The 14,837-nt window shown below is 48.0% G+C and overlaps 1 protein-coding gene across 7 annotated transcripts in view; it reads left to right on the top strand.

The window, feature by feature from the left end:
- The window catches only part of ALDH3A2 (aldehyde dehydrogenase 3 family member A2), a 35,213-nt gene that overhangs the window by 18,462 nt on the left and 1,914 nt on the right, over window positions 1–14,837 (top strand). For 2 of the 7 annotated variants that reach the window (XM_083479964.1, XM_083479962.1), the window contains exons 7-11: window positions 2,414–2,555; window positions 5,540–5,703; window positions 8,029–8,128; window positions 10,070–10,305; window positions 12,976–13,093. In XM_083479964.1, coding sequence (XP_083336090.1) covers window positions 2,414–2,555; window positions 5,540–5,703; window positions 8,029–8,128; window positions 10,070–10,305; window positions 12,976–13,056 — 723 coding nt within the window. In that variant the 3' untranslated portion in view covers window positions 13,057–13,093. Of the gene's footprint in view, window positions 1–2,413; window positions 2,556–5,539; window positions 5,718–8,028; window positions 8,129–10,069; window positions 10,306–12,975; window positions 13,094–14,837 lie in introns of all 7 variants that reach the window. The other 5 variants (XM_083479963.1, XM_083479961.1, XM_083479967.1 and 2 more) reach the window with 3 other exon arrangements.

Here is a 14,837-nt window from a genome sequence, read left to right as displayed (position 1 = left end):
AAGGCGTTGGGGATCTAAGGTACAACTGTATTTTTCCATCACATTTCTAAGCCAGACCTGGAATGGTCATGCCAGGACCTTGGGAACCCCAAGGCTGTGACGCTTTGCGGTTTGAAGTTTTTGAGTCTCTTATTTTCCTTGCATCCACCCTTTTCTGATTGCTTGCTTGTTAACAAGTCAATTAAATTGCTAGTTAGGACTACAAGAAGTTTTGTAAGGAGAAATATATGAAATATTGCAAAGTAGAGAAAGAATAGAGATATTAGTTATGAGATTTAAATGTAATAGTGAAAGTCAGAAATGTAAATTAATTGAATAGATTGGAAAATTTTCAGATGTGATTGATGGAAGTCAAAAAATTGTATAAGATATAAAAGTGTGTTTAATTATTGTTGAAAATGATACATTAAAAAACATATATATATATATATATATATATATGCAGGTTTTGGTGTCTTCGGGTGTCTTCCCGTGTAAGAGTTGGGGTGTCTAGGCGACGTTTCGACGAGGTCTCACTCGTCATCTTCAGGCTGGTGCTTACGGCTTCTTGTTACTGGAACAGAGCAGGATCTCAGTGTTTGAGTTCCTATAAATACTGTTGAGGGGGTGTGGTGTATTCTGGGCAGAGAGGAAGTTCCCAGGATAGTGTGACTTTTCTTCTTTTGTTCCTTAATTACTTGAGGGATATCTTGAGTGATTTCTTGAGTGATATTCTGAGTACCACTTAGGAGGGTCATTAAGAGTGGATTAGTTGCTAAAGCTTTCGTGTCTTGACCTCTTGAACTTGTGAAGAGTTTTTCTGAGAAGATGGCTGTACTGCACTTAATTGTGCTCTGGCTTGGCTTCGTGTATAGGGGCGAGCTGTGGTTTTGTGCCCTGTGCCAGTCAGATCTGTGTAGGGATTGCAGGGGGGTGTAGCATCCGGAGGTGCCACTATGGTTTGGCTACTGGATGGTGTCTGTAATTTATCTGTGGAGAGGGTCTGGGTTTGGGTCTGGTGTGGTTGATTGGTGATGGTGTTCTGTGTGCCTCTGGTTCTGGTGTCGGTTTATAAATGCACGTATCGCAGAACACAAGAATGCCGTCAAAAAAGAAGAAAAAACTTCCTCTCTTTTCCAACACATGAAAGAAACAGGACACGAAATTAATTTTGCAGATTCCAAATTGCTCTTTAACATGGAACATCACCACAAGAGAATAATCATGGAAGCCATCGAGATAGAGAAACACCCTCACAACATGAACAAGCGTGACGACACGTCCCGCCTGCCAGACATCTGGAAATTAGCCCTCCCCACAAAAACCGACACCAGAACCAGAGGCACACAGAACACCATCACCAATCAACCACACCAGACCCAAACCCAGACCCTCTCCACAGATAAAGTACAGACACCATCCAGTAGCCAAACCATAGTGGCACCTCCGGATGCTACACCCCCCTGCAATCCCTACACAGATCTGACTGGCACAGGGCACAAAACCACAGCTCGCCCCTATACACGAAGCCAAGCCAGAGCACAATTAAGTGCAGTACAGCCATCTTCTCAGAAAAACTCTTCACAAGTTCAAGAGGTCAAGACACGAAAGCTTTAGCAACTAATCCACTCTTAATGACCCTCCTAAGTGGTACTCAGAATATCACTCAAGAAATCACTCAAGATATCCCTCAAGTAATTAAGGAACAAAAGAAGAAAAGTCACACTATCCTGGGAACTTCCTCTCTGCCCAGAATACACCACACCCCCTCAACAGTATTTATAGGAACTCAAACACTGAGATCCTGCTCTGTTCCAGTAACAAGAAGCCGTAAGCACCAGCCTGAAGATGACGAGTGAGACCTCGTCGAAACGTCGCCTAGACACCCCAACTCTTACACGGGAAGACACCCGAAGACACCAAAACCTGCATTCCTGTACCCGTGAAAATCTACGAAAGCAAATATATATATATATATATATATATATACACACACACACACACACACACACACACACACACACACACACAGTTTCCCCACAAGACGAATGCCTCGCAAGACGGAAAACCCGCTAGATGAAAGGGTTTTCCGTTTTGGAGGTGCTTCGCAAAACGAATTTCCTATGGGCTTGCTTCGCAAGACGACAATGCCTTGCGAGTTCCTGCGGGGTTTTTTTCCTCCCCCCCCTTTTTCTAAGCCGCTAAGCCGCTTATCAGCTGATCTGATAAGCCGCTAATCCGTCAATGGGCTTGCTTTGCAAGATGAAAAAACCGCTAGACGAAGAGAATCACAGAATGGATTCTTTTCGTCTTGCGAGGCACCACTGTATTTAAAAAGTCAATAAAATGAAAACAAATTTAAAAAAAACCAGGCTGCTAGCCCTCCCAGCCACCCTGAGCCAACGTGGCCTTGTTCACCCCCCACCCCCGGCAGGAATTTTACGGCGAGGACATGAAGAAATCCCCGGACTACGAGAGGATTGTGAACAAACGCCATTTCAAGAGACTCATGGGCCTCCTGGAAGGGCAGAAGATCGCTTATGGCGGGGAAGCGGATGAATCCACGTGCTTCATAGGTAACGCCGGGAGGGACGTGAGTTTCGTCCTGAATCTCAGGCCGTGTTTTTTGGACGCATGAGCAGAAGCAATCTGCATGCCTCTTCTGTGCGGAGGAGGAGGAAGAATGAATCGGTTGGGTGGATAAATATATGTTGTTGTGCATGTGATTAAAAACAGGGTGTTAACAGCAGTGTTGCAAAAGGGGAAGCTCTGCTTCTGCCTGCAAAGGGCTGCAGGTTCAATCCCCAGCTCTGACGCCGCAAAAGGCAGCTTCCTACATTCCTCTTTAAATCAGACCATGAGGACTAGAATCCTGCTTTGTTTTCAAGAGCTGTGGCCGAGTGGTAAGAGCGTTTGCTTTTGCATGCAGCTGGGGCTGGGATGCCCCACCTCCGCCCCAATGTCTGAAACTCTGGAGAGCTGCTGCCAGTCAGTGTAGGCATCCCACCAGATGTCAAAGAGAACAACAACTACCAGACTTTTAGACAACATCTGAAGGCAGCCCTGGTTAGGGAAGCTTTTAATGTTTGACGGTATTTTAATATTTTGTTGGAAGCTGCCCAGAGTAGCTGGGGAAGCCCAGCCAGATGGGCGGGGTATAAATAATAAATTATAATTATAATTATTATAATTATAGGCAATACAGTGGTACCTGAGGTTACATACGCTTCAGGTTACATACGCTTCAGGTTACACACTCCGCTAACCCAGAAATAGTGCTTCAGGTTAAGAACTTTGCTTCAGGATGAGAACAGAAATCGGGCTCTGGTGGTGCGGCGGCAGCAGGAGGCCCCATTAGCTAAAGTGGTGCTTCAGGTCAAGAACAGTTTCAGGTTAAGAACGGACCTCCAGAATGAATTAAGTACTTACTCCGAGGTACCACTGTACTGAGCAAGATAGAGCAGCAGTCTGACCATGTATATAAGGCAACGTCTTGTATTTAAAGGATCGTCCTTTTAGCCAACTTTAAAAGTGCCCCCAGGAAGCAGATTATTTTTTTAATACAAAGATGTGCATCGGTTGCAAACAGCAAACAGCTTCCCCCCCCCAATTTAATTTCTCACACTGGAAGGAAGCCCCCCTCCCCTTTTTTTAAGACATGGGTGTTGTCTGAGTCGTCAGAGCAGGAGACTCTTAATCTCAGGGCTGTGGGTTCGAGCCCCATGTTGAGCAAAATAATAATAAATAGTAATAATAGATTTTATTTATACCCTGCCCTCCCTGGCCAGAGCCGGGCTCAGGGCAGCTAACACCAATAAAATCAAAGTGAAAACAAAATAGTGGGGAAAGAGGGGTGGGGGGGAGAAAGAAAAAAAAACCCAATTTAAAATACAGGTTAAAATGCAATTTAAAAAAGTAGCTGATAAATCAAGACCATAAGGGGACGGAAACATAAGGGGGTCAGGCCGATATTCCTGCCTTGCAAGGGTTGAGCTAAATGACTCTCGTGGTCCCTCCCAACTCTGCAATTCTATGATTCTGTGAAGTCTAAAAGCAAAGCAGGGGTTCAGAACCTCTGCATCAGAAGTGGGGGAAACCTGAGCAACAAACAGGCAGCAAGGTGGCGCCCCCACCTGGCCGGAGTTGGTACTGAAGAGGCTCCCTTATAAGACTCCTGTGGCATCAGCCACTTGGGTACAACGCCCCTGCCATGTAGGGTCCTCAGGCTGAATATTGCCAGGTGGAAATGTTGGGGTGATCCTATTATTATCATCATCATCATCATCATCATCATCATCATCATCATCACCTTTCAGCTCTTCCCCCAAATCACAGGTGAATTGCAGGGGAGGCTGCTTGCGGGGAGAGGTGGAGAGTTTTTAGAACTGAGGGCTAGCAGCTTGAGAAGTTTATATGGAAGAGCTAGTGTGGGATTTGGAGCCCAATCCTTTGAAGTTCTTCTCAGAAGCAAACTCCCTTCTGGTGCCTGTTGACCTGTAGAAGTTGACTTGTCTCTTAATCCCCTTTTAATTAACTTTAGAACGGTGTTCTTTTTAATATCTGTTTCAGCTTATTAATAATTTGAATGCCTTTTGGTGGTAAACCGCTTGGGCTTTAAAAAAAATTGAACTATAATTAAATACAGAATTATTATTATCTTAAACAGCTGCAAAGTGAGCCCCATTGGATTCCATGCGGGGTTTACTCCCAGGGAAGCGTGCAAAGGATTGGCATGAGAATCTTTTCCCCTGGAGACGTTCTGGTTCAGCTTTGGAAATGTTAGGTTTTTTGTATCCTGTTAATACACCATTAGGATGCGGGTGGCGCTGTGGGTTAAACCACAGAGCCTAGGACTTGCCGATCAGAAGGTTGGCGGTTCGAATCTCCGCAACAGGGTGAGCTCCTGTTGCTCGGTCCCTGCTCCTGCCCACCTAGCAGTTTGAAGAAAGCACGTCAAAAGTGCAAGTAGATAAATAGGTACCTCTCCGGCGGGAGGGTAAACGGCGTTTCCATCCGCTGCTCTGGTTTGCCAGAAGCTGCTTAGTCATGCTGGCCACGTGACCCGGAAGCTGTACCCTCAGTTGTACCCTCAGCCAGTAAAGCGAGATGAGCTCGCAACCCCAGAGTGGGCCACGACTGGGCCTAATGGTCAGGGGTCCCTTTACCTTTACCTTAATGCGCCATTAATTAATTAAAGAGGTTTATATACCACCCATTCACTGGGTGGTTTCTTGTACAGTGGTACCTCGGGTTACAGACGCTTCAGGTTACAGACTCCGCTAACCCAGAAATAGTGCTTCAGGTTAAGAACTTTGCTTCAGGATGAGAACAGAAATCATGCTCCGGCGGCAGCAGGAGGCCCCATTAGCTAAAGTGGTGCTTCAGGTTAAGAACAGTTTCCGGTTAAGAACGGACCTCCGGAACAAATTAAGTACTTACCCTGAGGTGCCACTGTACTGCTAAGTGGGCAGAGCACCCGCTTTGCACCCAGGTTCGATCCCCAACATCTCCTGTTTAAAAAGGACCAGGTTGCACCCTGGACTCACCTCTTTTCTCTCAGCCCCAACCATTCTCACGGACGTCAGCCGGGAATCCAAGGTCATGCAGGAGGAGATCTTCGGCCCCATCCTGCCCATCGTCACCGTCAAGGGCCTGGACGACGCCATCCAGTTCATCAACCAGCGGGAAAAGCCCCTGGCCCTTTACGTCTTCGCCGACAAGAAGGTAAGAGTTCAGAGGTCCGGGTTTCGCACTCGGGTGACGGAGCCTCTCGGGGCACAAACCACTTCTGGGCGGCGTCAATTTGTTCCGGCCTCAGTCCTGGTTGCAAACCATTTGGGTTTCAGTCCTAGTACTTGGAGACAGATTGCCTCCAACGGTGGAGAAAGTAGCCGTTCTTCCTGGTAGCCGCTGAGAGCATGAATTTGTCATTTTTAAAGCCAGGGTTATTTTTATTAATAATAATAATAATAATAATTTTTATTTATACCCCGCCCTCCCCAGCCAAGGCCAGGCTCAGGGCGGCTAAGCAATAATAAAAACAAGTTGAATGAATACAACTTAAAAACAAGATTAAAATGCAACATTAAAATATTGAAACATTAAAATATTAAAATGCAGCCTCATCACAGGAGGAGAAAGGAAAAAGAAGAAAGAATATTACTATTCCTCCTTTATTTCAGTCTGTCTCTGCACTGGCCTTGAAACTTTTCACATATGGAATTGTTTGTGTACAGTGGAGGCTCGGGTTGCGGACATGATCCTTGCAGGAGGCACGTTTGCAACCTTCAGCATTCGCAACCCGCAGCTCTGCGTCTGCGCATGCACAGGTTGCGATTTGGTGCTTCTGCGCATGTGCAAAGTGTGATTTAGTGCTCCTGCGCGAGCGACGAAACCCAGAAGTAACCCGTTCCGGTACTTCCAGGTTTTGGTGCATCCGTAACCTGAAAACGCGCAACCTGAAGCGTCTGTAACCCGAGGTATGACTGTATCTGTATGGGATCGTTTTAAATTGTTTCCGTGGTGACGTTGCATTGAGACGGTTTATGGGAAGCAATTCACGGACAGCATCAAATCCACAATTTCTTACACTTCATTTTGTTCACAAATCGCCTCCTGGGACGCCTCTGGACGTGATTTTCGCAATGCAGTAGAAGCATTTATAAGAACAGTAAAAACAAAACAAAAGGAATTACATATACAACAACAGTTTGAGCAACTGCATGCGTACACACACACAAAACTTCAAATGTAGTGCAGGTGCCATATAAAGATGTCAATTAGAAGATTCTGTTGGAAGATGAAAAATCTTCAACGGGGACCACGAAGGTGATAGAAAAGGCTGCTTTCTGATTTTTAAGGGGTGGGAGTTCCAGAAGTCAGGAGCCGCCACACCATAAGCCAAATTCTAACCTTGTATGGAATGGACTTCCTGATAAGATCATAATAATAATAAAGAATAACATTTTATTTATATCCCACCCTCCCCAGCCGAAGCCAGGCTCAGAGCGGCTAACAACAGTAAAATAATACAACATTCTAAAATCAATTCATTATAAAACCAGTTTAAATCAAATTAATGGCAACCATTGGGCTAGAGTTCTGTGAGGATTACCAAAGGAGGGGGTCAGACTGTGCCTTGGCCAAAGGCCTGGTGAAACAGCTCTGTCTTACAGGCCCTGCGGAAAGATGTCAAGTCCCGCAGGGCCCTTGTCTCTTGCGACAGAGCGTTCCACCAGATCGGGGCCACAGCTGAAAAAGCCCTGGCTCTGGTTGAGGCCAGCCTAACCTCCCTGTGGCCCGGGACCTCCAAGATGTTTTTATTTGAAGACCGTAAGGTCCTCTGTGGGACATACCAGGAGAGGCGGTCCCGTAGGTACGAGGGTCTTAGGCTGTGAAAGGCTGTCTCCTGCAGAGTGCTGTGATCCGTTGATCAGGGCATCCTGGTTTCGAGCTGTGTGACCGTGTGGCGCTGTGGGTTAAACCACAGAGCCTAGGACTTGCCAATCAGAAGGTCGGCAGTTCGAATCCCCGCGATGGGGTGAGCTCCCGTTGCTCGGTCCCTGCTCCTGCCCACCTAGCAGTTCGAAAGCATGTCAAAGTGCAAGTAGATAAATAGGTATTGCTCCAGCGGGAAGATAAATGGCGTTTCCGTGCGCTGCTCTGGTTCACCAGAAGCGGCTTAGTCCTGCTGGCCACATGACCTGGAAGCTGTACGCCGGCTCCCTCAGCCAATAAACTGAGATGAGCGCCGCAACCCCAGAGTCAGTCACGACTGGACCTAATGGTCAGGGGCCCCTTTACTTTTACTAGGCCTCTGCCCACCAGGAACTTGGCCCCAATTCCATTTCCGGGTCTCGTTCATCGACCCATTCCGGTGACACAGCAGAACCAAACCTGCCTCCCCAAAATACTGAGGTGTCATTTATTCCATCCCTCCAGTTAATCAGCCCAAGAGCGAGTTGATGGATCTGTTGCTTGAGCTGATTATAGCTTGCGGTCTCATTTCCCTCTCTTCTCCGCCCCCCTTCTTTTTTCCCTCCCTCCCAGATAATCAAAAGGATGATTGCAGAGACTTCCAGCGGAGGGGTGACTGCAAACGATGTTCTGATGCACTTCACTCTCCCTTGCTTCCCGTTTGGAGGCGTTGGTGAGTCGGTCGCCCCTCAGGGACACGGGGGGGGGGGAGCCAAGATGGCAGGGGAGGACGTGGGATTGGGTGGGGGCTTCCTTGGCAGACTTTCCTAATCAGGAGGAGTTTTGTCTTCTGCCTCAGGCCTTGGGGCAAGCTGCTCTGCCTCAGCCCTCCCTCCCCTCTCTGTTCTGATGTTACTTATGGCACCCTACTTTACAGGGCTCTTGTGAACTATGATAATAATAATAATAATAATAATAATAATAATAATAATAATAATAACAACAACAACAACGATTTTATGGTTGAATAATTAATTAAATAAATAATTTTATGGTTAGCATCCATCAGGTTTATTTGGTTAACACATCAGCAATTTTCTGTGACTGGAATATTACCATCTTGGTCTCTCTCTGTTTCCAGAGATAGGTAGTTGGTTACCTCACCAAGATCTTTCATGTCAAAATGCTCCTTCAGTTGAGCTAGGGCGCTATTGTACACTTTGACATCCTTCCAATTAACCCTGTGGACACACCGATGACAACAGGTTATCAGGCATTTTCTGACACTACACTGTACAGAAGTGTGCTAGGCAAACTAACTGCAGTGTCAGGTCTTGAACAGTCAAGTCCCGCAGGGCCCTAGTCTGAAAAGTGCTGAAAAGGCCCTGGCCCTAGTTGAAACCAGTCTAACCTCCTTGAGGCTTGGGACCTAAAAAGTGTTGTTATTTGTGGACCTTGAGGTCCTCCACAGGCCATACCAGGAGAGGCGGTCCCGTAGGTACGTGGGTCCTAGGCCCTCCCTAAAGCCTGGGTCCCGCTTGATCCTGGTTTGCCCAGGCGTTTTAGATTCTCGTGATCTCCCTCGGTATGCTTTGTGATTTTTATCCGTGGTCCTTTCTCCGTTGGCCAACATCAGGATTTTACAGCGTTGTACCCACATTGCACGCTGCTCTGAAATCCATTTCAACAAATAAACAAATGAACACATTAACAAACTCTGAACACACAGTACTATATAAATTGTGTTTGTTTATGATTTATTATACACTTAGATTAATATAACCAAATGTTTTTATTTATGCTCCTTTATCATAACATGGGACGCGGGTGGCGCTGTGGGTTAAACCACAGAGTCTAGGACTTGCTGATCAGAAGGTCAGCAGTTCGAATCCCCGCGATGGGGTGAGCTCCCGTTGCTCGGTTCCAGTTCCTGCAGTTCGAAAGCACGTAGATAAATAGGTACCGCTCCGGCAGGAAGATAAACGGCGTTTCCATGCGCTGCTCTAGTTTGCTAGAAGCGGCTTAGTCATGCTGACCACATGACCTGGAAGCTGTCTGCGGACAAACGCCAGCTCCCTCGGCCAATAAAGCGAGATGAGCTCCATAACCCCAGAGTCGGCCACAACTGGACCTAATGGTCAGGGGTCCCTTTACCTTTACCTTTACCTATCATAACATTATTTAGACCAGCTTTTTTTAATAACAGTTTATCATAACCATAATTATTACTAAATAATTATCTGGCTGTGTCTTACTCAGAGTAGGCTCATTGAAATGAAGGAATATACTTTAACTCTCAGTCTGACTTAGTTGGATTCTTTTCTTGCAGAGAAATTGTTGGATTTCTTGGTTTTCTTTTTTCTTTTTTGGCAGCTTGAGGACAAGTGACTTTTTTGACGGAACTATGTGTTTATTGCTTGAGGACTTGCGACTTTTTTCGGCATTTCTATACATCATTGGTTGAGGACTAGTTACTATTTTTTTGACAGATCTGTAGGCTAATTGCTTTGAGGGCTAGTGAATTGGGGGGTTTTTTTGGCAGATCGATTTACCCAGCTTCCTTTTCATACTTGATGGGTTTTTGTTTTGCTCCTGCAAGGTCAAAGGCAGTGGACCAACTCTTTCCCCCCTGCTTAGACCTTGCTTGCCATTGTTTCCCCCCCCCCCCTTCCAGGTAACAGCGGGATGGGGGCCTACCACGGCCGGTACAGCTTTGAGACCTTCTCCCACAAACGCGCCTGCCTCGTCCGGGCCCTCAAGATGGAAGCTGTCAACAACCTCCGCTACCCGCCCAGCAGCCGCAAGAAGGTAGATTGGGCCAAGTTCTTTGTCCTGCAGAAGTTCAACAAACGCAAGATTGGACTCGCCCTCCTGGCAGTCTTGGGCATCCTGGTGGCCATCGTGGTCAAGGTGAGCTGTTGGCATATACTGGCTGGACTAATCATAATAATAATAATTTATCATTTATACCCCGCCCATCTGGCTGGGTTTCCCCAGCCACTCTGGGCGGCTCCCAACAGAATATTGAAATCATGATAAAACATCAAACATTAAAACCTTCCCTATACAGTGGTACCTCGGGTCACAGATGCTTCAGGTTACAGACTCCGCTAACCCAGAAATAGTACCTCGGGTTAAGAACTTTGCTTCAGGATGAGAACAGAAATTGCGGGCGGGCAGCGGGGGGGGGGGATTAGCTAAAGTAATACCTCAGGTTAAGAACGGACCTCCAGAACGAATTAAGTTCTTAACCTGAGGTACCACTGTACAAGGTTGCTTTCAGATGTCTTCTAAAAGTCAGGTAGTTGTTTATTTCCTTGACATCTGGTGGGAGGGCGTTCCACAGGGCGGGTGCCACTACCGAGAAGGCCCTCTGCCTGGTTCCCTGTAACCTCACATCTCGCAGGGAGGGAACCGCCAGAAGGCCCTCAGCACTGGACCTCAGTGTCCAGGCTGAACGATGGGAGTGGAGACGCTCCTTCAGTTATGCAGGACCGAGGCCATTTAGGCCTTTAAAGGTCAGCACCAACACTTTGAATTGTGCTTGGAAACGTACTGGGAGCCAATGCAGGTCTTTTCAGGACCAGTGTTATGTGGTCTCGGCAGCTGCCCCCAGTCACCAGTCTAGCTGCCGCATTCTGGGTTAGTTGCAGTTTCCGGGTCACCTTCAAAGGTAGCCCCACGTAGAGCGCGTTGCAGTAGTCTGAGAGGGAGATAACCAGAACATGCACCACTCTGGTCAGACAGTCTGCGGGCAGGGAGGGTCTTAGCCTGCGTACCAGGTGGAGCTGGGAGACAGCAGAGGAATGGTAGGAGGCACCAGCAGAAACTCAGAGCCCAAGAAGTGGAGGGACGATGAGGGAGAAGAGGGAGAAGACCGGGAAGAGAAGTCGGAAGCTGAAGAGCTAACGGGGCTTAGTGAGAAGGAAGAGGCTGTAACAGAGAGCAGTCCAGAATTAGAGGCCGAAGCTGGAGCAGGAGAGGAGGGAGGCTGAGAGGCCGAGATGAGTTTGGAGGGCCACAGGGGTCTCCCCTTCCTGCAGCAACAAACTGCTCTCCCCCCTTGTCTCCCAGAACCATGAGAGGCATGAAAAGGGCAGAGAAGAAATTAGCATCAGCGCAGGCGTACTCTCAGATTGCGTAGGGAAAACCCTGGAGAGGAGGGGACTTAGGCAGCTGTGAGAAGGCAGGGGTTTTCGGTCTCCGCAACAGCTTCATGGGGCAAGGCCTGGCAGAGATGAGTCGCTGTGCTTCTTAGGCCTGACGCTCCTGTGCAGATCGTGGATTTTTCGTGTGGTTTACTGCTGGCTCGCTCCTGTTGGCCTTCCCAGCGGGGCTTAACTGGGAGCCAAGTTGTCCATCCTTGCTGGGACTCTGCTGAAAAGAGGTGGGGTGTCGGAAGGGCTGTCGGGTCACGGAAAAGGGCGAAGGCCCGGTTCCCGGCTGCCCTGGAGGGCAGGACTAATAAGGTTGGGTTAAAGGAGGGTCGATTTCGACTGAACTTTAGAAGGAACATCAGAACAGTAGCATGGACAGCAGGGAGACCGACGGTAGGAGGAGCCAGAGCAAAACGGTAGGCGGAGCTAGAACCAGTAATTCTGATTGGTTGTAAGAAGGCAGGCAGGGCGGGAGTTGGCTGAAGGTCAGCTGTGGTTGGTGCACTGTTTTAAGGGCTGTTCCTTTACGGGGGGGGGGGGGGTTCAGTCTTATTTGACTCCTGTTGTAAATCGCCCAGCAGCTTGTGTGAAAGGTGGCATACTTTTCTTAAGACAGAATGAGTGCTCACACACATGTCTTTGCTCAGAAGCAACTGTAGTTCAGTGGTTTAAATATGTAAGTGAAATTGAATATATAATTTATCTGAATAATTGTGCGGGGGGCAGAGAAGGAGTGAGTGAGCTGCCCCCAGAAAGATGGAGTGGGAACGGTTTCTAAGACCCATGTGGTTGTTTGCCCTGTTCTCTTTACCTAGGAATTTGGTTAAATTGGGGGAAATGTTAATTATTGTCCTCTCTATACTTTATCTGTGCTTGCTTTAGGATGGTGCGGTTCATTTCTTCATTATCTTTACAGATTCTGTCATTTTTCTTTACACTGTTGTCATTTACTTCTGGACATTTTTATTATCATTTCTTCATCTCATTGCTCACCGCCTTGGGACTGGAAATATTCAGTGAAGAGCAGGTTATAGACACACAGAAATAAAAAATGAAAATAGATCGGCACTGGGAGGCCCCATCTGATTCTCTAAATTCTGCTCTTTCAGCCCCCATTACTGCCTTAAACCAGATTTTCTTCTCTGACATCATTGCCCAGAGGGAACATTTTGGCTCTCCAGCCGTTGCTGGACTCCAACTCCCATAATTCCACTGGCCGGTGGCCCTGCAGCCTGCTGGGAGTTGAAGTCCAACAACGGCTGCAGCCTCTATACAGGTTCTCCAAGGCCTGGCACTCCTCTGTATGGGTGTGTTCCTTCCCTACAAGAACTCGGCCCACAAGCCCAACACATTTTAAGTCTGACAAAAGCAGGGGTTGCCCCCTTACCCAATCTATTTCTCATTTTCTTCTGGTTCTCCCCAGAACGGCCGGGTTGGGCTAGGGATTAAGACCTTGCTGGCTGCAGTGGCCACACAGAGAATGTGGAACTTCGGTAGGAAGTGATGAAACCCATACTCAAAGCCGGTGCCGTTCAGGGGAGGTAGGACTCTCCTTTCTTGCTATTCCGTGCCTGTCTCCCGTGTGGCCCCTGCATGCGGCTTGCACAGATGCGGGGGCCGCATGATTAAAAAATGGCATGCGTTCGGTTGTGGCTTTCTGTAACTGAGCAGCATCGGGGAAAGAGTTTAGTTCGGAGGTGAGGAACCCCGGCGGTCTTGCAGGCACGGTGGGGGTACAAAACCCATCATTCCAGCAAGATGATGAAGGGGATCAAAATGACTCCTCTACTAGGAAAAAGTGGCAGCCTTTGGGGCTTTTTGGTTCAGAGAAAAGGCAAGTCAGAGGTGACAGGATAATAAATAATAATAATAATAATAATTTATTATTTATACCCCCCCCCCATCTGGCTGGGCTTCCCCAGCCACTCTGGGCGGCTTCCAATGGAATATTAAAATACAGTAATGCTTCCCTAAACAGGGCTGCCTTCAGATGTCTTCTAAAAGTTTGGTAGTTGTTGTTCTCTTTGACATCTGGTGGGAGGGTGTTCCACAGGGCGGGTGCCACCACTGAGAAGGCCCTCTGCCTGGTTCCCTGTAGCTTTGCTTCTCGCAGCGAGGGAACCGCCAGAAGGCCCTCGGCGCTGCACCTCAGTGTCCGGGCAGAACGATTGGGGTGGAGACGCTCCTTCAGGGATACTGGGCTGAGGCCGTTTAGGGCTTGAAAGGTCAGCACTAACACTTTGAATTGTGCTTGGAAACATACTGGGAGCCAATGTCGGTCTTTCCAGACCGGTGTTATGTGGTCTCGGCGGCTGCTCCCAGTCACCGGTCTAGGATAGACTTCTATAGAATTATGCATGGCACGGAGAAATCGGACAGAGAGAAGTTTTTCCCTCCTCGTAACACGAGAACCCGTGGGCATCTTCAGAGGTTGGAAGAATCAGGACTGATGGAAGGAATTGTTTCTTCACGCAGCGCATTGTTGAGCTGTGGAACTCCCTCCCACAAGAGTGGTGTTGGCTTTAAAAGAGGCTTCAAATGCTATCAGCGGCTCGGCTCTGCCTCCAGTTATTGGGAACCGTAGAAGGAGATGGCTCTCTTGTGCCCAGATCCTGCTTGCAGGTTCCCTGTGATGGGCATCTGGTTGGCCCCGGGGAGAACTGGACTGAGTGGGCCATTGGCCTAACAGCAGGTTCTTCTCATGTAATCTGTGGCCAGGCTACTGGCTGAGGGCGCTGGGAGTCCAGCAACACAGAATCACAGACTTGTGGAGTCGGCATCTAGTCCTGCAATTCAGGAATGTCAGCTATAAATACATGATAGATGGCTATCCAATCTTTGCTTAAAGACCTCCAGCGAAGGAAGGAGAGTCCACCATCTCTTGTGGGAGTCTGTTCCACTGTCCAATGGCTCTTATTGGCAGAGTGGTCTTCCTCACGATACCCATCCCTGATCTAGCAGCGCCTCGGACGCAAGATATCTCATCGTTTTTGTGGTTAACAAGAAGATCAAGTTATCTCTTCTGATACGCATCCAATGAGATGTTTCTGTTTTTGCGTGTGGCTTGCAATGATCTGCTGAGGAGTTTAGAATGGGAGAGTTGGAAGGGACCCTGCAATGCTTGCTCCATTTGCGGTGGCCGCTCGCTATATTTGACACGTGTCCATCGCGATCGCTCGCAAAAAGACCATTTGCCGGCAATCCCCCACAGAGCTGTTGCTGATCAGATTCTAAGAGCAGATGAGTCAACGGCGTGCCTCAGTTTAAGGCAGCATTGGACATTCT

This window comes from Podarcis liolepis (assembly GCF_965112155.1).
Source record: "Podarcis liolepis genome assembly, chromosome: 16".
In the NCBI taxonomy this organism is placed as follows: domain Eukaryota; kingdom Metazoa; phylum Chordata; class Lepidosauria; order Squamata; family Lacertidae; genus Podarcis; species Podarcis liolepis.
This window is presented reverse-complemented; position numbering and strand designations above follow the sequence as displayed.